The sequence below is a fragment of the Mobula birostris genome, chromosome 27 (genome assembly GCF_030028105.1).
Source record: "Mobula birostris isolate sMobBir1 chromosome 27, sMobBir1.hap1, whole genome shotgun sequence".
In the NCBI taxonomy this organism is placed as follows: domain Eukaryota; kingdom Metazoa; phylum Chordata; class Chondrichthyes; order Myliobatiformes; family Myliobatidae; genus Mobula; species Mobula birostris.
The window spans coordinates 1744339-1769986 of NC_092396.1; the positions used below are offsets into that span (position 1 = coordinate 1744339).

The following is a 25648-nucleotide window of genomic DNA, read 5'->3' on the forward strand; positions in this document are numbered from 1 at the left end:
TTGAGGAGGCATTAATCCACAAACTCACAGTAAAGCAGTGATTGTAGAAGGGTTGAATTTGAAATGCAGTTTCAGAGTGAAAAATTGGGGACTGAAAATTAAATAAAAGCAATTATCACAGAGCTGGGTAATATTGTCTGGTGCAACTGACAAAGGGTGAGCAGGTAATATGGAAATATTACCGAAAGATCAGCAAAGGGACATCCCAGTGAGGGAAAGAAGCTCCACATCCTGTCTCTGTCTGTAAGGAATTTTTACGCTCTCCCTGTGACCATGAGGTTTCCTCCGGGTGCTCTGGTTTCCTATTACGTCCCAAAGACATAAGGGTCAGCAGTTTAAAGTGTGTAATTGGCTGGTGCAGGCTTGTTGGGCCAGAAAGGCCTGTAAGTCAGTGGTAGAGGATTGGAAACAATGAGAAGGGTGCACCGTCTGTAGCTAAGCATTATTGAGTGGGCACTGGAGCAGGTGTACAGTGTGTGAGCACTGGAGCAGGTGTACAGTGTCTGTGCACTGGAGCAGGTGCACAGTGTGCGAGCACTGGAGCAGGTGCACAGTGTGCGAGCACTGGAGCAGGTGCACAGTGTCCGTGCACTGGAGCAGGTGTACAATGTTCATGCACTGGAACAGGTGTACAGTGTTTGTGAGTCAACACCGGAGCGGGCGCACAGTGTCCGTGAGTCTGCACTGGGGTAGATATACACTGTTGATCCTCACTTGAGGGAAGCCATGCAGAGGGTGTCACACAGTAAACTTGTGATGAATGAGATGCCACATGCAGATTACATCCAATATGAAAGTTCTGAGGGATATTGATAGGAGACTTGGGCCCATTGAGGGTAACTAGATGGAAATCTCTTCCCTGAATGGTGTATAATGTCCATTCTGGGGACCTCGGGAGGTGGAGTCACTGAATGTTTCAAATTCAAAGGGAGCAGGCATTTAAGTGACAAGGGATCTTGGAGAAAATCTTCCCCTTTCCCCATCCAATGAGACAAGGAATCCTGTGGAAATGGTAAAATTAAATAAAGACAGAAAATGCTGGAAATTCCCAGCAGGTGAGATAGTATCTGTGGTGTCCTCAGAAGTGGGTGGAGATTTGTTGAAATGAAACAAATTCTCTCCTTTCTCTACACAGACACCATCTGACTGGCTTTCAAATTTCAGCAGTTTCTGTTTTATTCCAGTTCCAGCACCTGCAGTATTTCATTTTCTGACGCTCAAAACCGTCGTCATCTTACAGAGTACAGGAAAAAATCCCTGATCATGTTGGCCAACTGCGCGTGATTCTACCGTGTGACCGTCCCTCAGTACTAACCCTCCCACAGTGCGACACTCCCTCAGTACCACCCCTCCCTCAGTGTGACTCTCCCTCAGTACTAACCCTCCCTCGGTACCAACCCTCCCACAGTGTGACGCTCCCTCTGTACCAACCCTTCCACAGTGTGACCCTCCCTCAGTACCACCTCTCCCACAGTGTGACTCTCCCTTAGTACCACCCTCCCACAGTGTGACCATCCTTCAGTACCACCGCTCCCACAGTGAGACCCTCCCTCAGTACCACACCTCCCTCAGTGTGACCCTCCCTCAATACTAACCGTCCATCAGTGTAACTCTCCCTCAGTACTAACCCTCCCTCAGTGCGACCCTCCCTCAGTACCACCCCTTCCACAGTGTGACCCTCATTCAGTACCACCCCTCCCACAGTGTGACACTCCCTGAGTACCAACCCTCCTACAGTGTGACCCTCCCTTAGTAGCACTGCTCCCACAGTGTGACCCTCCCTCAGTACCACCCCTCCCACAGTGTGACCCTCCCACAGTGTGACCCTCCGTCAGTGTGACCGTCCCTCAGTACTAACCCTCCCTCAGTACCACTCTTCCCACAGTGTGACCCTCCCTCAGTACTAACCCTCTGACAGAGTGACCCTCCCTCGGTACCACCCCTCCCACAGTGTGACCCTCCCTTAGTACCACACCTCTCTCAGTGATACCCTCCCTCAGTACCACCTCTCCCTCAGTGTTGACCCTCCCACAGTGTGACCCTCCCTCAGTACCACCCCTCCCTCTGTGAGACCCTCCGTCAGTACCACCCCTCTCTCAGTACCAGCCCTCCTTCAGTGTGACCCTCCCTCAGTGTGACTCTCCCTCAGTACCACCCCTCCCATAGTGTGACTCTCCCTCAGTACCTCCCCTCCCACAGTGGGACGCTCCCTCAGTACCACCCGTTCCACAGTGTGACCCTCCCTCAGTACTAACCCTCCGACAGAGTGACACTCCCTCGGTAGCACCCCTCCCTCAGTGTGACCCTCCCTCGGTACCAACCCTTCCACAGTGTGACCTCCCTCAGTACCACCTCTCCCACACTGTGACTCTCCCTCGTTACCACCCCTCCCACAGTGTGACTCTCCCTTAGTACCACCGTCCCACAGTGTGCCCCTCCCTCAGTACCACCCCTTCCACAGTGTGACCCTCCCTTAGTACCACCCCTCCCTCAGTGTGACCCTCCCTCAGTACCACTCGTCCCTCAGTGTGACCCTCCCACAGTGTGACCCTCCCTCAGAACTAACCCTCCCACAGTGTGACCCTCCCTTAGTACCACCCCTCCATCAGTGAGATCCTTCCTCATTACCACCCCTCCCTCAGTGAGACCCTCCCTCAGTACCACCCCTCCCTCAGTGAGACCCTCCCTCAGTACCACCCCTCCCTCAGTGTGACCCTCCCTCAGTGTGACCCTCCTTGGTACCACCCCTCCCACAGTACCACCCCTCCCACAGTGTGACCCTCCCTCGGTACCAACCCTCCCATAGTGTGACCCTCCCTGAGTATCACCTCTCCCACAGTGTGACCCTCCCTCGGTACCACACCTCCCTCAGTGTGACTCTCCCTCAGTACTAACCCTCCCACAGTGTGACCCTCCCTCGGTACCAACCCTCCCACAGTGTGACCCTCCAAGTGTGTGACCCCTCCCTCTATACCACCATAGCCCACAGTGTGACTCTCCGTCAGTACCACCCCTCCCAGAGTGTGACTCTCCCTCAGTACCGCCCCTCACAGTGTGACCCTCCCTCGGTACCAACCCTCCTACAGTGTGACTATCCCTCAGTACCACCCCTCCGTCAGTGTGACCGTCCCTCAGTGTGACCCTCCCATAGTGTGACCCTCCAAGAGTGTGACCCTCCCTCAGTACCAAACCTCCCACAGTGTGACTCTCCCTCAGTACCACCGCTCCCTCAGTGTGACTCTCCCTCAGTGTGACCCTCCCACAGTGTGACCATCCCTCAGTGTGACCCTCCAAGAGTGTGACCCTCCCTCAATACCACCACCGCCCACAGTGTGACTCTCCATCAGTACCACCCCTCCCACAGTGTGACTCTCCGTCAGTACCACCACCGCCCACAGTGTGACTCTCCGTCAGTACCACCCCTCCCACAGTGTGACTCTCCGTCAGTACCAACCCTCCCACAGTGTGACCATCCCTCAGTACCACCCCTCCCACGTCGGAATGCTCCCTCAGTATCTTCCCTTTCACAGTGGGTTGCTCTCTTAGTACTGTGTTCCTACAGAGGGATGCTCTCTCTATAACTCCACCCCAGCATGGGAAGCTTCCTCACTACTGCCCCTCGCACAGTAGTGATCTGATTTGTATGGGGCGGGGAGAGTTACTCTTGGCAAGTCTTCACTGATGAACATTATAAAAGAGGGTCTTTGCTTTGTCTTTTAAAGAATGGACGGCAATCAAGTGATTCCAGTTGACTGGCCAAATGAACCCACCCCCCGGCCACCTGCCCTCATGGAGATTGCTGAGGATCATTGGACGGGTGGCTGAGAGAGTCTGACACCCCACTCAAGCCCAGGGCATTTGCTAAACTATCTTACCCGGGACAGCTCTTCCAGACGATCCGCAAACACGTGGTCACCTGATGAATATTGAGTCTGAGGAACAAGGTTGGAAAATTAAACCAATTAAAATGGTCAGCACAGTAGCTTGTGGTTAATGTAACACATTACAGGGCCTGCAATCCCAGTTAAATTCCCACCCATGCCTGTAAGAAGTTTGTATGTTCTCCCTGTGTCTGCATGGGCGCTCCAATTTCCTCCCACAGACCAAAGACGTACTGGTAGGTGGGTTAATTGGCCACGTGTGTAACGGGGCAGTGTGGACTCGAAGGGCTGAAGGGCCACTTGCTGGGCTGTGTCTCTAAATATAATAAATTAATACATAAACTAACGTCAGTCAGAAGCTAAACACAGACACACACACACACACACACACACACACACACACACACACACAGAGGTTCCGTATAAAATGACAGGGACAAATCTTGGGCAAAGAGTTCTGTGAACCAGGGCTCTGGGAGAACTGTTAATCCGCTCCCATTCTGAGCAGGCCTCACACTTTCCCCCTCCCACTGTGTGTGTGTCGGCAACATTGGCCACTTCTAGCTGCGTCCGCAACAACCAAGAAATTTATGCTCATGAATCGTCCACCAAGATTCACATAAATCCTCTGCCATGCCAGTGATGGAGAGGCGCTGGTTTGGCATCTTCTGGATGCGTTGGCATGCTGAACAGTGCAGGGTAAGCTTCTCGATCTACTGATTTATCCCAGGCTACCAGACAAAGTTTCAAGCCAATGTTTTCATTTTGACCAGACCTAGATGATCAGCACATAGCTCCTCCAACACTTTAGCTCTCAGCTTGGATGGTACAACTCTCAATCTCCACATAAGGCAACCCCATCAAGAGCAAGTTCATCCCGGTGATGGTAAAAGTGGGGAAACTGAAGTTTCTGCTACAGATTCCAGTCATTCTACGTTGTCATACAGACTTGAGTCAGTGTGCTGTCTTTTCTGGTTTCTCCTTGGATCATCTCTGCTGTAATAGGGAGACTTTCAATTTGCATTACGGAGAATAAGTCAAGACGAGTGTCCTCTTTTGTAAATTTTTCAGGTATTTCCTTTTCCAAGGACAAATGGAATAATCCATCAGCATTTCCATGCTCGGTCATCCTCTTGAATTCAATCTTGTAATTGCGTCCTCCAAGAAGCACAGCCCAATCGTGTTGCTGCTGCTCATGGAGCACCCTTCTGTGGAATGAAAATGGACACTAGAGGTTGATGATCATCAATGAGGGTAAACTCTCTCCCATATAAACTCAAAGCCTCTCTGTCAATCTGTAGCGGTAAAGGAACGTGATAAGGCAACGGGCATTCCCTTCCATCACTCATAACATATGACATGACGGCACCTATACCATAAGGTGAGTCACCATTGGCAAGCTTCACTGGACAATGTGGATCGTATTGTGTGAGTAAGTGTCTGACATTGCCATGTCCTTTGTCTTTTGGAAAGCCACCTCATTCTGCTTTGTCCATTGCCATGTCTTCCTGACCTGCAGTAACGAGATCGAAGAGTGGAGCACAGTGGCCAGGTTTGTTGTAGTTGTGCTCTGATGATGTCACCTCGACTGGTGACAAAAAGTTTGCGACTTAACCTTCAGGGCTCGGCGAACAACCTTACAAACAATGTCTTATAGTAATTGACAGATCCTAAACAGGACCACAACTGTGACACATCCTTTGGCCATAGGGCATCCACCAGTGCTTCCATTTTCTCAGCACACTTATGCATCAGTGGTGTGACCACACTAAGTGATGCTTGGTGTAAAGAATTCACACTTGTGTTGTGCTTTCAGCCCATAATGCTCTAATCTTTTTAATGCTGTCTTGAGATTTTGGAGTTGCTCCTTATCTTCCTTACCAGTAACAGATTTTTCATCAACAGCTTTCAGATTGCTGCTCTTTTTGAAACTGCAACTTGACTTTTTATTTTTTTCTCTTCGCTGTGTAGTCCATTTACTTTTGTTGGCCCAACATGCTCTTTATATGTGTCCTACTTTGTTGCATTTTCTGCAAGTTTCACCTTTGAACCTGCATTTTTTTGGTACACGTGAGCCCCTGCCACAACAGTAACACAAGTTGTTCAGTAAGGACAGTTCTGTTATGCTCACTTCATTCCTGACTGCAATTCAATTGCTTCTCTGGCTGCTGTTTTCATTGATATTGCGATTTCAATTGTTCATTTAAATGTAAACTGTGCCTCAGTTAGGAACATTTTTGAATGTTTTCTTGTAACATTCCTCAGATTAAAAGACCTCTCCATGCATCATTAAGCCCATCACTGAACTGAGAGTAATCAGACAGTTCAGCCACATAAGCTGAAATGGACTTCTCTTTCTTTTAAATCTGCTTATGAAACCTAAAGCATTTTGCAATCAGCAATGGTTTTGGTTTTCAATGTTCCTGCAATAGTTTCACAATATCAACAAAGCTCATTTCGGCTGGTTTGGTTGGAGTAGTCAAACTGTATGTTCTTCCACCTATTGCACTCAACAAGACTGGCACTCACTTCCTATCAGCTATTCCATTTGCTTTAAAATCAATTTGTTCAATATACATCATCCAGTTATCTTTTATGCAATTCAATGCATCTATCTTTCTGATGTAGCCAGCATTTCTGCTTTTCCTTTTACTTATTTATTAATATTATCACATGGTACTCATGCTTATGAACCTGTAAACTTAATCTATTTTCTGAAGTCAAGTTTATTGTCATTTAACTAAATACATATGTGTATATAATGTATATAACCATGTAATGTGTATAGAAGTGAGACGTTTCTATGAACCAGGGTGTAAAGCACAATAATACACATAACACATATACTCAGGATAACTTATGAAGGTAAGAATAAAATCTACAGATGAATTGCACATAAATAACAAACTAAAGTGCATTAATATTTTGGTTTTTAAACTTGCCCGTCCCTGTCCCTTCCAGAAAAAGCACGTGCTGCACTTCAACGGGTAGGTGGTCGTCTCAGGTTCATTTTAAAACTTCCTCATCACCGCTGTTATGTTTTGTAACTCCAAAACATAAAATTAATTGGAAGAGAAACATGGGACCGGGGATAAATGTGTCTAACTTGTTTTTACTTTAAGTGGAGCATGCACATACAATGTGGTGGTATACTGACATACGCCATTCTCTAATTTTACATATAACCCATAAAACAACAAAGAATGCTTAATGAAACAATATATCTCCAATATTACCCGGGGCTCAGCCTGACAAGGCTCCAGCGTCAGTGGGACCTGTCTAGAGAGGGACCTACCTGCGCCAGCTCTATCAGTCTACCCAGCTCTGGGGGTGAGGTAACATCTCGGTCACTCACTGCAAGGGGGGAGTGTCTGTGGGAAGGAAAGGTGTAAGTAAAATCTTCACAATCTGGTAATAAAAACAGAACATTCTGGAAACACTCAGCAGCTGAGGCAAGTCTGTGGAGAGAGTTAATGTTTCAGTCTGGATCCTTTTTCAGATGTGAGGAAGAGAGAAAGTTGGCTTGAAGTTCTGGAGCCGATAGCAAGGTAGGACAGGACGGGGGACATCTCTTGACAAGGTGAGGCCCCGCATACAGAGAACAACGCTGTCTTCTTGTTAGGAAAGGGTGAGACAGAGGCATCTCTGATGGGCTGAAGCCCTGCATACAGAGAACAACGTGGTCTCCACCTTAGGGAGAGGCGGGATGGAGGCATCTCTGACAGCAAGAGGCCAGCACCTCGGTGGGAGAGATGGTGGGTTGGGGAGGAGCTAACAGAATGAACAACTCATAACCATGGTACATAGTGCGGATGGTGCACACTATGTGGTGGCCTTCCCCTCATTGGTGGGAGAGGGGGTGGGTTGGGGAAGAGCTGTCCCAGTGGATAAATAACCCTGGTGCATTGTGCTCACTGTGTGGTGGCGATGGAGAAACTGATTATTTAATGTGCTGAAAGTGTTGGTTGTTTTGCCGTTGGTGACGTTGAACTTTGTCGTGGGTGATGTTGAGATTTGTCATGGGTGACGTGAACTTTGTGAGACTTGTTGAGCTGCTCCCTGCTCACTTCTAGACCCTGGTCCCGCTCTGGGCCAAAGGTGAGTTGAGGTCTGGAGCCAAGAATGTAAACTAGGCACTGTCAGGATGTTACACTCAGCAGGTTATGGTGAGTTATGGAAGTGTGCAGCATTCAGTGGGTGAGCACTGGGAGAGGGAGCACCCAGTGGGTAGGTGCTGGGACAGGGGCTGCACTGGGCCAGTCAAGTGTTTACTTGTGGAGGGGATCTCCCAGCCTGTTCCAGGCAGCTCAGTGCAGGGGTCAGCACCTAGGTTAGAGGTCAGGTTGTACTCAGACTTGGCACCCACCCCTACAGCCACCATTTGTGTGTCAGGATTGAGTGGAGCTGTGCTGTGAGAGTCTGTGGACACTTGCCTCCCACAGGGACCCAGCTGCATGTGAACTCTCACAAATCACCCCTCGTCCAGCCCAAGCTACATAGCACAAATCCTTTGACCCAAAACCTTCAAACTTTGATTCCTCAGGCTGTGCTGGTGTCCCAATAATTGCTGTGTTCAGATTATTGGGGAACAGAAAGTGGGTCGTACCTGAAGCTTGGTATTTGTACCAGATCCTCCTGTTCCTGTCCTGCGGAGTTTCTGCAGCACCGAGGGGTAACGCTGACGCATCCCATTTCTAAACCACACGCCTGCACACGCGGTGTCCAAGCCCACTCACTGGCTTCACATCGGCACATCATAAACTTCCCACTGAACCATCTTGCTTCAGAGAACACGTCACTCTGTAACCATAAAATACACTCTGCAAAGGAACAAGCTACTAAGATATATTTGCCCAAAATGCGTGTTCTGTTTTCCTGTCTCTGGTTTGTGCGGAGACCTGGAGAATGCAAAGTGGACAAATTCACTGATAGTCCCTGTGAAACGTGGTTCATGTATGACTGCTTCAAAACTTCTCTCCTTCCTGTGTCAGAATCTCCTTCTGCTTCAGCTTCCTGTTGTTTTCTTGACGTAGGCTGGTTGCTGCACTCTGCCTGCTGGTAATCTTCTCTTTGTAAAAGTAATGATACATTCACACACCAAGTAAAATGGTCCTCTCGGTATTGTTCATGGTCTCAGGAATCAGAAGGCTCTCAGTTTATGTTTAGTCAGTTAGTCAGCCCTATCGCACACCTGGTAAATACAAAACACTACCTACCACAAAATGCCACAAACCACCGTGGCAATTGATAGCTTATGCTCCGGACAACTATTGGCAGGTTGGGTCTGGAGAATTTTCATTATGGAGCTCAGAAGTGATGTGGAATGATATTACAATCAGATCTTAATAAGATAAGATAATATAAGATAAGACAAATTAGGCCATTTGGCCCATCGAGTCTGCTCTGCCTTTTCATCATGGCTGATCCATTTCCCTCTCAGCTCCAATCTTCTCCCTGTAACTGTTCATGCCCTGACTAACCAAGAATCTACCAACCTCTGTCTTAAATATACCCAATGACTTGGCCTCTACAGCCACCTGTGGCAATGAATTCCACAGATTCACCACTCTCTGGCCAAAGAAATTCCTCCTCACCTCTGTTCCAAATGGACGTCTTTCTATTCTGAGGCTGCGCCCTCTGGTCCTAGACTTCCCCATCATAGGAAACATCCTCTCCACATTCACCCTATTTCGACCTTTCAATATTCCATAGGTTTCAATAAGATCCCCCCTCATTCTTCTGAATTCCAGTTAGTAGAGGCCCTGAGCCATCAAACACTCCTCATATGATAAGCCTTACAATCCCGGAAACGTTTTTGTGTATGTACTTTGAACCTTCTCCAATTTCAGCACATCCTTTCATTGATAAGGGACACAAAACTGCTCACAGTACTCCAAGTGAGGTCCCATCAGTGCTTTATAAAGCCTTAAAGTTACATTTTGCCTTTATATTCAAATCCTCTTGAAATGAATGCTAACATTGCCTATACTTTCTTCACCACTGACTCAATTTGCAAATTAATTTTTAGGGAATCCTGCACGAGGACTCCCAAATCATGTTGCACCTCAGATTTTTGTATTTTCTCTCCACTTAGAAAATAGTCTACCCTTTTATTTCTTCTACCAAAGTGCATGACCATACACTTCCTGACACTCTATTCCATCGGCCATTTCTTTGCCTATGCTCATAATCTAACTCGATCCTTCAGTAGTCTTTCTGTTTTCTCAAAACTACCTGCCATTCACCTATCTTAACATCATCTGCAAATTTGGCCACAAAGCCATCAATTCCATCATCCTTATCATTATATTTAACGTGAAAAGAAGCAATCCCAACACCAACCCCTGTGGAACATGACTAAATTAGATTAGATTAGATTATGAGGACACTCAGTACTCGTTTATTGTCATTTAGAAATGCATGCATTAAAAGTGATACAATGTTCCTCCAGAATGATATCACAAGAAACACTAGTCTGGGATTTTTGTAATGTAAGGCGAACCAGATAAAACTCAGTTGTGAACGGGGAACCTCTCTGCCCGCTCAGACGCTCGTGTTTGTTGTGAACGGGGAACCTCTCCGCCGGCTCAGACGTTCGTGTTTGTTGTGAACGGGGAACCTCTCCGCCGGCTCAGACGCTCGTGTTTGTTGTGAACGGGGAATCTCTCCGCCGGCTCAGACGCTCGTGTTTGTTGTGAAAGGGGAATCTCTCCGCCGGCTCAGACGCTCGTGTTTGTTGTGAAAAGGGAACCTCTCCGCCGGCTCAGACGCTCGTGTTTGTTGTGAAAAGGGAACCTCTCCGCCGGCTCAGACGCTCGTGTTTGTCGTGAACGGGGAACCTCTCCGCCGGCTCAGACGCTCGTGTTTGTCGTGAATGGGGAACCTCTCCGCCGGCTCAGACGCTCGTGTTTGTCGTGAACGGGGAACCTCTCCGCCGGCTCAGACACTCGTGTTTGTTGTGAACGGGGAATCTCTCCGCTGGCTCAGACGCTCAGTTTGTTGTGAACGGGGAATCTCTCCGCCGGCTCAGACACTTGTGTTTGTTGTGAACGGGGAACCTCTCCACCTGCTCAGACGCTCGTGTTTGTTGTGAATGGGGAATCTCTCCACCTGCTCAGACACTTGTGTTTGTTGTGAAAGGGGAATCTGTCTGCCGGCTCAGACGCTCGTGTTTGTTGTGAACGGGGAATCTGTCTGACGGCTCAGACGCTCGTGTTTGTTGTGAACGGGGAATCTGTCCGCCGGCTCAGACGCTCATGTTTGTTGTGAACGGGGAATCTCTCTGCCGGCTCAGACACTTGTGTTTGTTGTGAACGGGGAACCTCTCCGCCTGCTCAGACGCTCTTGTTTGTTGTGAATGGGGAATCTTTCCGCCGGCTCAGACACTTGTGTTTGTTGTGAACGGGGAACCTCTCCGCCGGCTCAGACGCTCGTGTTTGTTGTGAACGGGGAACCTCTCCGCCGGCTCAGACGCTCGTGTTTGTTGTGAACGGGGAACCTCTCCGCCGGCTCAGACGCTCGTGTTTGTTGTGAAAAGGGAACCTCTCCGCCGGCTCAGACGCTCGTGTTTGTTGTGAAAAGGGAACCTCTCCGCCGGCTCAGACGCTCGTGTTTGTCGTGAACGGGGAACCTTTCCGCCGGCTCAGACGCTCGTGTTTGTTGTGAATGGGGAATCTCTCCACCTGCTCAGACACTTGTGTTTGTTGTGAAAGGGGAATCTGTCTGCCGGCTCAGACGCTCGTGTTTGTTGTGAACGGGGAATCTGTCTGACGGCTCAGACGCTCGTGTTTGTTGTGAACGGGGAATCTGTCCGCCGGCTCAGACGCTCATGTTTGTTGTGAACGGGGAATCTCTCTGCCGGCTCAGACACTTGTGTTTGTTGTGAACGGGGAACCTCTCCGCCTGCTCAGACGCTCTTGTTTGTTGTGAATGGGGAATCTTTCCGCCGGCTCAGACACTTGTGTTTGTTGTGAACGGGGAACCTCTCCACCTGCTCAGACACTCGTGTTTGTTGTGAACGGGGAACCTCTCCGCCTGCTCAGACGCTCTTGTTTGTTGTGAATGGGGAATCTTTCCGCCGGCTCAGACACTTGTGTTTGTTGTGAACGGGGAACCTCTCCGCCGGCTCAGACGCTCGTGTTTGTTGTGAACGGGGAACCTCTCCGCCGGCTCAGACGCTCGTGTTTGTTGTGAACGGGGAACCTCTCCACCTGCTCAGACGCTCGTGTTTGTTGTGAATGGGGAATCTCTCCACCTGCTCAGACACTTGTGTTTGTTGTGAAAGGGGAATCTGTCTGCCGGCTCAGACGCTCGTGTTTGTTGTGAACGGGGAATCTGTCTGACGGCTCAGACGCTCGTGTTTGTTGTGAACGGGGAATCTGTCCGCCGGCTCAGACGCTCATGTTTGTTGTGAACGGGGAATCTCTCTGCCGGCTCAGACACTTGTGTTTGTTGTGAACGGGGAACCTCTCCGCCTGCTCAGACGCTCTTGTTTGTTGTGAATGGGGAATCTTTCCGCCGGCTCAGACACTTGTGTTTGTTGTGAACGGGGAACCTCTCCACCTGCTCAGACACTCGTGTTTGTTGTGAACGGGGAATCTCTCCGCCGGCTCAGACACTTGTGTTTGTTGTGAAAGGGGAATCTGTCTGCCGGCTCAGACGCTCGTGTTTGTTGTGAACGGGGAATCTCTCCGCCGGCTCAGATGCTCGTGTTTGTTGTGAACGGGGAACCTCTCCGCCGGCTCAGACGCTCGTGTTTGTTGTGAACGGGGAACCTCTCCGCCGGCTCAGACGCTTGTGTTTGTTGTGAACGGGGAATCTGTCTGCCGGCTCAGACGTTTGTGTTTGTTGTGAACGGGGAATCTCTCTGCCGGCTCAGACGCTCGTGTTTGTCATGAACGGGTATCTCTCTACCGGCTCAGACGCTTGTGTTCGTTGTGAACGGGGAATCTCTCCGCCGGCTCAGACACTTGTGTTTGTTTCTTGCAAGTATTAATTCCAACCAGGGCACTGCTGCAGGATCTCCTCCTTGACTCAGTCAACTACTTTTTCCTCCCCATCATCGGCCATTACCATAAGAGTTTCTTCCTCAAAGGGGCACCGCCCAAGATCAACAATCCCCCACCATCCAGGCCATGCCATCTTCTCACAGCTCCCATTGGGCAGGAGGTATAGAGCCTGGAGTCCTGCAAGAACAACTACTTCCCTTCAACTATTTGGATCTTGAACCAACCTAAATGACCCTAATCAGTAGCAAAGCTATGACCACTTTACACTAAAACAGCCTTTTCTTTTGTTCTAATTGTTCTTTACTGTGAACATTGTGTTTAATTTACATTTTTTTCTGAATGTTGTGTTTCTGATACTCGGTGTCTGTGATGCTGCTACAGGTAAGTTTTTCATTGCACCTGTGCACAAGTGGACTTGCGTAGATGAAATAAAGTTGACCTCACTTGACTTGGGAGACGGGATGGAGATACACTCTACCAAAGGAGGTGTAAGACACTCCTTCCCTGCACTAGTCTGCAGGTCACCCTTGGGCAAGGTGTAGCACCTGATTAGCTCCTCAATCAGGGTCACATGACGCCATGGGAGCAGGTGGTGGATGGTCGTACGAGCAGCTGGTGCATATCACAAGTCCTGGTTATGCGACCACTGACACCAGGCAGATGATCTCTGAAGAGTATTGATAATGGCTGGGGTCACCCGTCTTGTAAAGACACTGCCCAGAAGAAGGCAATGGCAAATCACTCCTGTAGAAAAATTTTGCCAGAACAATCATGGTCATGGGACAATGATTGCCCACATCATATGGCATGGCGCCTAATGTTAATGTAATACAACATGGCGCATAATGATGATGATGACTGGACTTGAGGGACCCGATGGTCAACTGCTGAAGCTAAAGACATCGGTTATCTTCGATCCCCTGGAGGTGAGGGAACACGGAGCAGATTGGATCAAGCACTGCTGAATCGGCAGCATTATAGGGCACCTCCCAACTGCACAAAGACATTCTCAGTGCATGGTGTGGACACAATGTCATCAAAGGACTATGTGTTGACATTTCCTTCTGTTACAGAACAGGACGCACTGAACTTGCAAAACTTAGTGGCGATTGAGAAATCTAAAAGTAAGGTCAAAGTTCCTCTATTTCAGAAAAAAAATACCAGTGCATTTATTTCTGTTTCTTCATTAGTTAAATGACTGTTAGATCTGCTGGTGGAACAGCCCCAAAGTCTGGTGGCCTAGTTCAGATGGAACGTGGGGTGAAAAATGGCAAATGAGTGTGAGGTGTTGCATTTTGGGAGGAAAGAACCAAGCAGGATAGGACTTGCGCGATGAGTGGTAGGGCACTGAGAAGTGTGGTAGAACAGACTGAGCTGGAAAGAAAGATCCATAATTCCTTGTAGGTCGCATCATAGGTAAATAGGGTCATAAAGAAAGCTTTGGCGTACTGGCTTTCTTAAACCAACGTGCTGAGTACAGCAGTTACGATGTTATGTTGAAGTTGTACAACATTGGTGAGGCCTAATTTTGAGTATAGTGTGCAGTTTTGGTCACCTACCTACAGGAAGGATATCAATAAAATCGAAAGAGTACTGAGACCTAAGCTATAGGGAAAGGTAGAACAGGTTAGGACTTCATTCTCCAGAGTGTAGGAGAATGAGGGGAGATTTGACAGGGGTATACAAAATTATGAGGGGTATGGACAGGGTAAATGCAAGCAGGGTTTTTTTCCACTGACACTGGATGAGGCTGGAACTAGAAGTCATGGATTAAGGGTGAAAGTTGAGCTGTTAAGAGGAACATGAGGGGAATTCCTTTGCTCAGAGGGTAATGAGAGTGTGGAATGGTGGAACGAGCTGCTAGTGCAAGTGGTAGATTTCACTATTTAAGAGAAATTTGGAAAGGTACATGGATGGGAGGGGTATGAAGGACAAGTGGAGATCAATGGGACTAAGGAGAATAATATTTTGGCATGACTAGATGGGCTGAAGGGCCTGTTTCTGTGCTGGAGTTTCTATGACTCTATGTCCGTATGTGAGAACAGAGTAACTCCACAATGCCACTGCTGAGTGGGGTTTGATGATGGGATGTGAAAGTCGCCACTCGGGACAGACAGACCGCAAGTAACAACAGCACCAGAAATAGAATCCATACCTTGGAAATTTATCGAAGAGTTCGGCAGGTTGATAGTCGACACAGACTGCGTCTGCACTGTACCGGATCACCTGGTGGCATGGTGCTGGGTGATGAGGTAATGGGGGAAAGGTTAACACTGAGCATTGGGGAAAATAAGCTGAACTGCTCTGATACGGAGAGGATGTCGTCCCTGGTCCCATCCAGATCTTTCACAAGAGTCCAGGAAGCGGAGAATACTACATAGATTTAACGCTTGTTTGTGTGTGTGTGTGTGTGTGTGGGGGGGGGGAGGGGGTGGGAGAGGGAGAGCTATAGACTCACAATTTTTCTTAAAGCCCCTTTTGGGATATTACAGGGTGGTTGAAGAGTTCCCTGGGGAGCTCTGCGAGCCGTTGTGATGCAAAGTTTCAGCCTGAAACAGGAACAAACCCACAGATTCTGTTTAATCCACTGAGTTCTTCCAGCGGTTTGTTTCCAGCTCAATATCTAAACGAGTCCCTTTTACCTGCATTTGGCCCGTTTCCCTCTATGTGGGTCCCTGTCCTTTTAAGGGTCATAGATGTACCTGTCTCTACCCCTTTCTTTGATAACTCATTCCACGTACGCACCATCTTCTGTGTGAAAAACGTGCCATCAGATCGTCTTTGAATTTCTCCTCACCCACCTTAAACCTAGGCCCTGTAGTTTGAGACACCCTTACCCTGGGAATAAAGACGGTGACTATCCTTATCTATATTTCATGTGATTTTATAAACCTCCATCAAGCCACACCTCAGCCTCCTCCGCTCCAGGGAAAAGTTCCAGCCAGTCCAGCCTCTTCTCATTTATCAAGCCCTCCAGTCCCAGCCATGTATCACATCTACACAAAATATTGTCGCAGAGCCATCATCAGGGACCCCCACTACCCAGGCCATGCTCTCTTCTCACTGCTGCCATCAGGAAGGTGGTACAGGAGCCTCAGGACCCAAACCAGATTCGGAAACACTTATTACCCAGCAACCATCAGGCTCTTGAACCAGAGGGGACATCTTCACTCAACTTCACTTGCCCCGTCATTGAACTGGACTCACTTTCAAAGGCTCTTCATCTCATGTTCTTGATATTTATTGTTCATTTATTATTATTATTACTTTCTTTTGTATTTGCAGTTTGTTGTCTTTTTCATGTCTGTCTTGCTGTGTGTGATATTTCATTGATTCTATTGTGTTTCTTTGTATTTACTATGAATGCCCACAAGAAAGTGAATGTCAGGGTTGTATATGGTGACAGATATGTACTACAATAATAAATTTACTTTGAACTTTTGAAGGTACTTGAGAATCATTTTGCACTCTCTCTTGCTTGAGGGAGACTGAAGGAGTGGGATGTAGGGAGGGAGATTAAGGAGGGAGATATTAGGAATGGGAGAGGCAGATGTAGCAGAAGAATTAAGCAAACATTTGGCCCAGAGCTAACTTTTATTTAACCCTATGCTTCCACCTTCCCCCCGTAACCTTTAAACCCTTTACTAATCAGAAACCTATAAATCTCCACTTTAAATACACCCAATGACTTGGCCTCCACAGCTGTCTGTGGCAATGAATTCCACAGATTCACCACCCTTGGGTAAACAAATTCCTTTTCATTTCAGTTCTACAGAGAACTCCCTCTATTCTGTGGCTGGGTATGTATGTAGGTCTATAACCAGAAACCAATGGCTTCCTGGCACTGGGGATGGGTGGTGGTGCAATCTGAAATCAAGAAGGGACGTGATCCCTTTGGGTGGAAGCTTCAGCTTGTTCTGATGTGGTGCCTGTGGTCAGGCTGAGTGTGTATGTGGTTCGAGTTGTGTTTGTGTCAGTGAGTGTGTGTGGGGTTAGAGTTGTGTTTGTGGCAGTGAGTGTGTGTGGGGTTAGAGTTGTGTGTCTGTTAATGAGTATGTGTGGGGTTAGACTTGTGTTTGTGTCAGTGAGTGTGTGTGGGGTTAGAATTGTGTTTGTGTCAGTGAGTGTGTGTGGGGTTAGAGTTGTGTGTGCGTAAGTGTGTGTGTGTGTGTGTGTAGGGTTAGAGCTGTGTTTGTGTCAGTGAGTGTGTGTGGGGTTAGAGTTGTGTTTGTGTCAGTGAGTGTGTATGGGGTTAGAGCTGTGTTTGTGTCAGTGAGTGTGTACAGGGTTAGAGTTGTGTTTGTGTCAGTGAGTGTGTGTGGGGTTAGAGTTCTGTTTGTGTCAGTGAGTGTGTACGGCATTAGAGTTGTGTTTGTGTCAGTGAATGTGTGTGGCATTAGAGTTGTGTTTGTGTCAGTGAATGTGTACGGGGTTAGAATTGTGTTTGTGTCAGTGAGTGTGTATGGGGTTAGAGTTGTGGTTGTGTCAGTGAGTGTGTGTGGGGTTAGAGTTGTGTTTGTGTCAGTGAGTGTGTACGTGGTTAGAGTTGTGTTTGTGTTAGTGAGTGTGTACGGGGTTAGGGTTATGTTTGTGTCACTGAGTGTGTACGGCGTTAGATTTGTGTTTGTGTCAGTGAGTGTGTACGGGGTTAGTTGTGTTTGTGTCTGTGAGTGTGTGTGGGGTTGGGGTTGTGTTTGTGTCAGTGAGTGTGTGTGAGGTTAGAGTTGTATTTATGTCAGTGAGTGTCTGTGGGGTAAGAATTGTGTTTGTGTCAGTGAGTGTGTACGGGGTTAGAGTTGTGTTAGTGTCAGTGAGTGTGTGTGGTGTTAGAGGTGTGTTTGTGTCAGTGAGTGTGTACGGGGTTAGAATTGTGTTTGTGTCAGTGAGTGTGTGTGAGGTTAGAGTTGTGTTTGTGTTAGTGAGTCTGTACGGGGTTAGAGTTGTGTTTGTGTCAGTGAGTGTGTGTGGGGTTAGAGATGAGTTTGTGTCAGTGAGTGTGTGTGGGGTTAGAGTTGTGTTTGTGTCAGTGACTGTGTAACGGCGTTACAGTTGTGTTTGTGTCAGTGAGTGTGTGTGGGGTTAGAGTTTTGTTTGTGTCAGTGAGTGTGTGTGGGGTAGCAGTTGTGTTTGTGTCAGTGAGTGTGTACGGGGTTAGAGTTGTGTGTGTGTCAGTGAGTGTGTGTGGGGTTAGAACTGTGTTTGTGTCAGTGAGTGTGTGTGAGGTTAGAGCTGTGTTTCTGTCATCGAGTGTGTACAGGGTTAGAGTTGTGTTTGTGTCAGTGAGTGTGTGTGGGGTTAGAGTTGTGTTTGTGTCAGTGAGTGTGTACGGGGTTAGAGTTGTGTGTGTGTCAGTGAGTGTGTGTGGGGTTCGAGTTGTGTTTGTGTCAGTGAGTGTGTGTGGGGTTAGAGCTGTGTTTGTGTCAGTGAGTGTGTACGGGGTTAGAGTTGTATTTGTGTCAGTGAGTGTGTATGGGGTTAGAGTTGTGGTTGTGTCAGTGAGTGTGTGTGGGGTTAGTGTTGTGTTTGTGTCAGTGGGTGTGTGTGGGGTTAGAGTTGTGTTTGTGTCAGTGAGTGTGTGTGGGGTTAGAGTTGTGTTTGTGTCAGTGAGTGTGTACGGGGTTAGAGTTGTGTGTCTGTCAGTGAGTGTGTGTGAGGTTAGAGCTGTGTTTGTGTTACTGAGTGTGTACGGGGTTAGATTTGTGTTTGTGTCAGTGAGTGTGTGTGTGGTTAGAGCTGTGTTTCTGTCAGTGAGTGTGTGTGGGGTTAGAGTTGTGTTTGTGTCAGTGAGTGTGTAACTGGGTTACAGTTGTGTTTGTGTCAGTGAGTGTGTGTGGGGTTAGAGCTGTGTTTGTGTCAGTGAGTGTGTACGGGGTTCGAGTTGTGTTTGTGGAAGTGAGTGTGTGTGGGGTTCGAGTTGTGTTTGTGTCAGTGAGTGTGTGTGGTTAGAGTTGTGCTTGTGTCAGTGTGTGTGTGGGGTTAGAGCTGTGTTTGTGTCAGTGTGTGTGTGTGGGGTTCGAGTTGTGTTTGTGTCAGTGAGTGTGTGTGGTTAGAGTTGTGCTTGTGTCAGTGAGTGTGTGTGGGGTTAAAGTTTTGTTTGTGTCAGTGTGTGTGTACGGGGTTAGAGTTGTGTTTGTGTCAGTGAGTGTGTGTGGTGTTAGAGTTGTGTTTGTGTCAGTGAGTGTGTACGGGGTTAGAGGTGTAATGTGTTAGTGAGTGTGTACGGGGTTAGATTTGTGTTTGTGTCAGTGAGTGTGTGTGGGGTTAGAGTTGTGTTTGTGTCAGTGAGTGTGTGTGGGGTTAGTGCTGTGTTTGTGTGAGTGAGTGTCTACGGGGTTAGAGTTGCGTTTGTGTTCGTGAGTGAGTGCGGGGTTAGAGTTGTGTTTGTGTCAGTGAGTGTGTATGGGGTTAGATTTGTGTTAGTGTCAGTGAGTGTGTGTGGGGTTAGAGCTGTTTTTGTGTCAGTGAGTGTGTACGGTGTTAGAGTTGTGTTTGTGTCAGTGAGTGTGTATGGGGTTAGAGTTGTGGTTGTGTCAGTGAGTGTGTACGGGGTTAGAGTTGTGTTTGTGTCAGTGAGTGTGTGTGGGGTTAGAGCTGTGTTTGTGTCAGTGAGTGTGTACGGGGTTAGAGTTGTAATGTGTCAGTGAGTGTGTATGGGGTTAGAGTTGTGGTTGTGTCAGTGAGTGTGTGTGGGGTTAGTGTTGTGTTTGTGTCAGTGGGTGTGTGTGGGGTTAGAGTTGTGTTTGTGTCAGTGAGTGTGTGTGGGGTTAGAGTTGTGTTTGTGTCAGTGAGTGTGTACAGGGTTAGAGTTGTGTGTGTGTCAGTGAGTGTGTGTGAGGTTAGAGCTGTGTTTGTGTTACTGAGTGTGTACGGGGTTAGATTTGTGTTTGTGTCAGTCAGTGTGTGTGTGGTTAGAGCTGTGTTTGTGTAAGTGAGTGTGTGTGAGGTTAGAGTTGTGTTTGTGTCAGTGAGTGTGTGTTGGGTTAGAATTGTGTTTCTGTCAGTGAGTGTGTGTGGGGTTAGAGTTGTGTTTGTGTCAGTGAGTGTGTAACTGCGTTACAGTTGTGTTTGTGTCAGTGAGTGTGTGTGGGGTTAGAGCTGTGTTTGTGTCAGTGAGTGTGTACGGGGTTCGAGTTGTGTTTGTGTAAGTGAGTGTGTGTGGGGTTCGAGTTGTGTTTGTGTCAGTGAGTGTGTGTGGGGTTAGAGTTGTGTTTGTGTCAGTGTGTGTGTGTGGGGTTCGAGTTGTGTTTGTGTCAGTGAGTGTGTGTGGTTAGAGTTGTGCTTGTGTCAGTGAGTGTGTGTGGGGTTAGAGTTGTGTTTGTGTTAGTGTGTGTGTACGGGGTTAGAGTTGTGTTTGTGTCAGTGAGTGTGTGTGGGGTTAGAGTTGTGTTTGTGTCAGTGAGTGTGTACGGGGTTAGAGCTGTGTTTGTGTCAGTGAGTATGTACGGGATTAGAGCTGTGTGTGTGTCAGTGAGTGTGTGTGGGGTTAGGGTTGTGTTTGTGTCAGTGAGTGTGTGTGTGGTTAGTGCTGTGTTTGTGTGAGTGAGTGTGTACGGGGTTAGAGTTGTGTTTGTGTTAGTGAGTGAGTGCGGGGTTAGAGTTGTGTTTGTGTCAGTGAATGTGTATGGGGTTAGATTTGTGATTGTGTCAGTGAGTGTGTGTGGGGTTAGAGCTGTGTTTGTGTCAGTGAGTGTGTACGGGGTTAGAGTTGTGTTTGTGTCAGTGAGTGTGTATGTGGTTAGAGTTGTGTTTGTGTCAGTGAGTGTGTGTGGGGTTAGAGTTTTGTTTGTGTCAGTGAGTGTGTGTGGGGTAAGAGTTGTGTTTATGTCAGTGAGTGTGTACGGGGTTAGAGTTGTGTGTGTGTCAGTGAGTGTGTGTGGGGTTAGAACTGTGTTTGTGTCAGTGAGTGTGTGTGAGGTTAGAGCTGTGTTTCTGTCAGTGAGTGTGTACAGGGTTAGAGTTGTGTTTGTGTCAGTGAGTGTGTGTGGGGTTAGAGTTCTGTTTGTGTCAGTGAGTGTGTACGGCATTAGAGTTGTGTTTGTGTCAGTGAATGTGTGTGGCATTAGAGTTGTGTTTGTGTCAGTGAATGTGTACCGGGTTAGAATTGTGTTTGTGTCACTGAGTGTGTACGGCGTTAGATTTTTGTTTGTGTCAGTGAGTGTGTACGGAGTTAGTTGTGTTTGTGTCTATGAGTGTGTGTGGGGTTGGGGTTGTGTTCGTGGCAGTGAGTGTGTGTGAGGTTAGAGTTGTATTTATGTCAGTGAGTGTCTGTGGGGTAAGAATTGTGTTTGTGTCAGTGAGTGTGTACGGGGTTAGAGTTGTGTTAGTGTCAGTGAGTGTGTGTGGGGTTAGAGGTGTGTTTGTGTCAGTGAGTGTGTACGGGGTTAGAATTGTGTTTGTGTCAGTGAGTGTGTGTGGGGTTAGAGATGAGTTTGTGTCAGTGAGTGTGTGTGGGGTTAGAGTTGTGTTTGTGTTAGTGAGTGTGTACGGGGTTAGAGTTGTGTTTGTGTCAGTGAGTGTGTGTGGGGTTAGAGATGAGTTTGTGTCAGTGAGTGTGTGTGGGGTTAGAGTTGTGTGTGTGTCAGTGAGTGTGCGTGGGGTTAGAACTGTGTTTGTGTCAGTGAGTGTGTGTGAGGTTAGAGCTGTGTTTCTGTCAATGAGTGTGTACAGGGTTAGAGTTGTGTTTGTGTCAGTGAGTGTGTGTGGGGTTAGAGTTCTGTTTGTGTCAGTGAGTGTGTACAGCATTAGAGTTGTGTTTGTGCCAGTGAATGTGTGTGGCATTAGAGTTGTGTTTGTGTCAGTGAATGTGTACGGGGTTAGAATTGTGTTTGTGTCAGTGAGTGTGTACAGGGTTAGAGTTGTGTTTGTGTCAGTGAGTGTGTATGGGGTTAGAGTTGTGGTTGTGTCAGTGAGTGTGTGTGGGGTTAGAGTTGTGTTTGTGTCAGTGAGTGTGTACGTGGTTAGAGTTGTGTTTGTGTTAGTGAGTGTGTACGGGGTTAGGGTTATGTTTGTGTCACTGAGTGTGTACGGCGTTAGATTTGTGTTTGTGTCAGTGAGTGTGTACGGGGTTAGTTGTGTTTCTGCCAGTGAGTGTGTACGTGGTTAGAGTTGTGTTTGTGTTAGTGAGTGTGTACGGGGTTAGGGTTATGTTTGTGTCACTGAGTGTGTACGGCGTTAGATTTGTGTTTGTGTCAGTGAGTGTGTACGGGGTTAGAGTTGTGTTAGTGTTAGTGAGTGTGTGTGGGGTTAGAGGTGTGTTTGTGTCAGTGAGTGTGTACGGGGTTAGATTTGTGTTTGTGTCAGTGAGTGTGTGTGGGGTTAGAGTTGTGTTTGTGTTAGTGAGTGTGTACGGGGTTAGAGTTGTGTTTGTGTCAGTGAGTGTGTGTGGGGTTAGAGTTGTGTTTGTGTCAGTGAGTGTGTACGTGGTTAGAGTTGTGTTTGTGTTAGTGAGTGTGTACGGGGTTAGGGTTATGTTTGTGTCACTGAGTGTGTACGGCGTTAGATTTGTGTTTGTGTCAGTGAGTGTGTACGGGGTTAGTTGTGTTTGTGTCTGTGAGTGTGTGTGGGGTTGGGGTTGTGTTTGTGTCAGTGAGTGTGTGTGAGGTTAGAGTTGTATTTATGTCAGTGAGTGTCTGTGGGGTAAGAATTGTGTTTGTGTCAGTGAGTGTGTACGGGGTTAGAGTTGTGTTAGTGTCAGTGAGTGTGTGTGGTGTTAGAGGTGTGTTTGTGTCAGTGAGTGTGTACGGGGTTAGAATTGTGTTTGTGTCAGTGAGTGTGTGTGAGGTTAGAGTTGTGTTTGTGTTAGTGAGTCTGTACGGGGTTAGAGTTGTGTTTGTGTCAGTGAGTGTGTGTGGGGTTAGAGATGAGTTTGTGTCAGTGAGTGTGTGTGGGGTTAGAGTTGTGTTTGTGTCAGTGACTGTGTAACGGCGTTACAGTTGTGTTTGTGTCAGTGAGTGTGTGTGGGGTTAGAGTTTTGTTTGTGTCAGTGAGTGTGTGTGGGGTAACAGTTGTGTTTGTGTCAGTGAGTGTGTACGGGGTTAGAGTTGTGTGTGTATCAGTGAGTGTGTGTGGGGTTAGAACTGTGTTTGTGTCAGTGAGTGTGTGTGAGGTTAGAGCTGTGTTTCTGTCATCGAGTGTGTACAGGGTTAGAGTTGTGTTTGTGTCAGTGAGTGTGTGTGGGGTTAGAGTTGTGTGTGTGTCAGTGAGTGTGTGTGGGGTTCGAGTTGTGTTTGTGTCAGTGAGTGTGTGTGGGGTTAGAGCTGTGTTTGTGTCAGTGAGTGTGTACGGGGTTAGAGTTGTATTTGTGTCAGTGAGTGTGTATGGGGTTAGAGTTGTGGTTGTGTCAGTGAGTGTGTGTGGGGTTAGTGTTGTGTTTGTGTCAGTGGGTGTGTGTGGGGTTAGAGTTGTGTTTGTGTCAGTGAGTGTGTGTGGGGTTAGAGTTGTGTTTGTGTCAGTGAGTGTGTACGGGGTTAGAGTTGTGTGTCTGTCAGTGAGTGTGTGTGAGGTTAGAGCTGTGTTTGTGTTACTGAGTGTGTACGGGGTTAGATTTGTGTTTGTGTCAGTGAGTGTGTGTGTGGTTAGAGCTGTGTTTCTGTCAGTGAGTGTGTGTGGGGTTAGAGTTGTGTTTGTGTCAGTGAGTGTGTAACTGGGTTACAGTTGTGTTTGTGTCAGTGAGTGTGTGTGGGGTTAGAGCTGTGTTTGTGTCAGTGAGTGTGTACGGGGTTCGAGTTGTGTTTGTGGAAGTGAGTGTGTATGGGGTTAGAGTTGTGGTTGTGTCAGTGAGTGTGTACGGGGTTAGAGTTGTGTTTGTGTCAGTGAGTGTGTGTGGGGTTAGAGCTGTGTTTGTGTCAGTGAGTGTGTACGGGGTTAGAGTTGTAATGTGTCAGTGAGTGTGTATGGGGTTAGAGTTGTGGTTGTGTCAGTGAGTGTGTGTGGGGTTAGTGTTGTGTTTGTGTCAGTGGGTGTGTGTGGGGTTAGAGTTGTGTTTGTGTCAGTGAGTGTGTGTGGGGTTAGAGTTGTGTTTGTGTCAGTGAGTGTGTACAGGGTTAGAGTTGTGTGTGTGTCAGTGAGTGTGTGTGAGGTTAGAGCTGTGTTTGTGTTACTGAGTGTGTACGGGGTTAGATTTGTGTTTGTGTCAGTCAGTGTGTGTGTGGTTAGAGCTGTGTTTGTGTAAGTGAGTGTGTGTGAGGTTAGAGTTGTGTTTGTGTCAGTGAGTGTGTGTTGGGTTAGAATTGTGTTTCTGTCAGTGAGTGTGTGTGGGGTTAGAGTTGTGTTTGTGTCAGTGAGTGTGTAACTGCGTTACAGTTGTGTTTGTGTCAGTGAGTGTGTGTGGCGTTAGAGCTGTGTTTGTGTCAGTGAGTGTGTACGGGGTTCGAGTTGTGTTTGTGTAAGTGAGTGTGTGTGGGGTTCGAGTTGTGTTTGTGTCAGTGAGTGTGTGTGGGGTTAGAGTTGTGTTTGTGTCAGTGTGTGTGTGTGGGGTTCGAGTTGTGTTTGTGTCAGTGAGTGTGTGTGGTTAGAGTTGTGCTTGTGTCAGTGAGTGTGTGTGGGGTTAGAGTTGTGTTTGTGTTAGTGTGTGTGTACGGGGTTAGAGTTGTGTTTGTGTCAGTGAGTGTGTGTGGGGTTAGAGTTGTGTTTGTGTCAGTGAGTGTGTACGGGGTTAGAGCTGTGTTTGTGTCAGTGAGTATGTACGGGATTAGAGCTGTGTGTGTGTCAGTGAGTGTGTGTGGGGTTAGGGTTGTGTTTGTGTCAGTGAGTGTGTGTGTGGTTAGTGCTGTGTTTGTGTGAGTGAGTGTGTACGGGGTTAGAGTTGTGTTTGTGTTAGTGAGTGAGTGCGGGGTTAGAGTTGTGTTTGTGTCAGTGAATGTGTATGGGGTTAGATTTGTGATTGTGTCAGTGAGTGTGTGTGGGGTTAGAGCTGTGTTTGTGTCAGTGAGTGTGTACGGGGTTAGAGTTGTGTTTGTGTCAGTGAGTGTGTATGTGGTTAGAGTTGTGTTTGTGTCAGTGAGTGTGTGTGGGGTTAGAGTTTTGTTTGTGTCAGTGAGTGTGTGTGGGGTAAGAGTTGTGTTTATGTCAGTGAGTGTGTACGGGGTTAGAGTTGTGTGTGTGTCAGTGAGTGTGTGTGGGGTTAGAACTGTGTTTGTGTCAGTGAGTGTGTGTGAGGTTAGAGCTGTGTTTCTGTCAGTGAGTGTGTACAGGGTTAGAGTTGTGTTTGTGTCAGTGAGTGTGTGTGGGGTTAGAGTTCTGTTTGTGTCAGTGAGTGTGTACGGCATTAGAGTTGTGTTTGTGTCAGTGAATGTGTGTGGCATTAGAGTTGTGTTTGTGTCAGTGAATGTGTACCGGGTTAGAATTGTGTTTGTGTCACTGAGTGTGTACGGCGTTAGATTTTTGTTTGTGTCAGTGAGTGTGTACGGAGTTAGTTGTGTTTGTGTCTATGAGTGTGTGTGGGGTTGGGGTTGTGTTCGTGGCAGTGAGTGTGTGTGAGGTTAGAGTTGTATTTATGTCAGTGAGTGTCTGTGGGGTAAGAATTGTGTTTGTGTCAGTGAGTGTGTACGGGGTTAGAGTTGTGTTAGTGTCAGTGAGTGTGTGTGGGGTTAGAGGTGTGTTTGTGTCAGTGAGTGTGTACGGGGTTAGAATTGTGTTTGTGTCAGTGAGTGTGTGTGGGGTTAGAGATGAGTTTGTGTCAGTGAGTGTGTGTGGGGTTAGAGTTGTGTTTGTGTTAGTGAGTGTGTACGGGGTTAGAGTTGTGTTTGTGTCAGTGAGTGT

At 47.6% G+C, this 25648-nt stretch overlaps 1 protein-coding gene across 1 annotated transcript in view; it reads right to left on the reverse strand.

Annotated features, from left to right (window-relative positions):
- The window catches only part of LOC140188673 (pleckstrin homology domain-containing family N member 1), a 31591-nt gene extending 23018 nt beyond the window's left edge, over positions 1-8573 (reverse strand). The window contains exons 1-3 of the mRNA XM_072245164.1: positions 8488-8573; positions 7177-7252; positions 3876-3932 (exon numbers count right to left, since the gene is read on the reverse strand). Of these exons, the coding sequence (XP_072101265.1) occupies positions 3876-3932; positions 7177-7252; positions 8488-8573 (219 nt within the window). The remainder of the gene's footprint in view (positions 1-3875; positions 3933-7176; positions 7253-8487) is intronic.
- Between the last annotated feature and the right edge of the window lie 17075 nt (positions 8574-25648).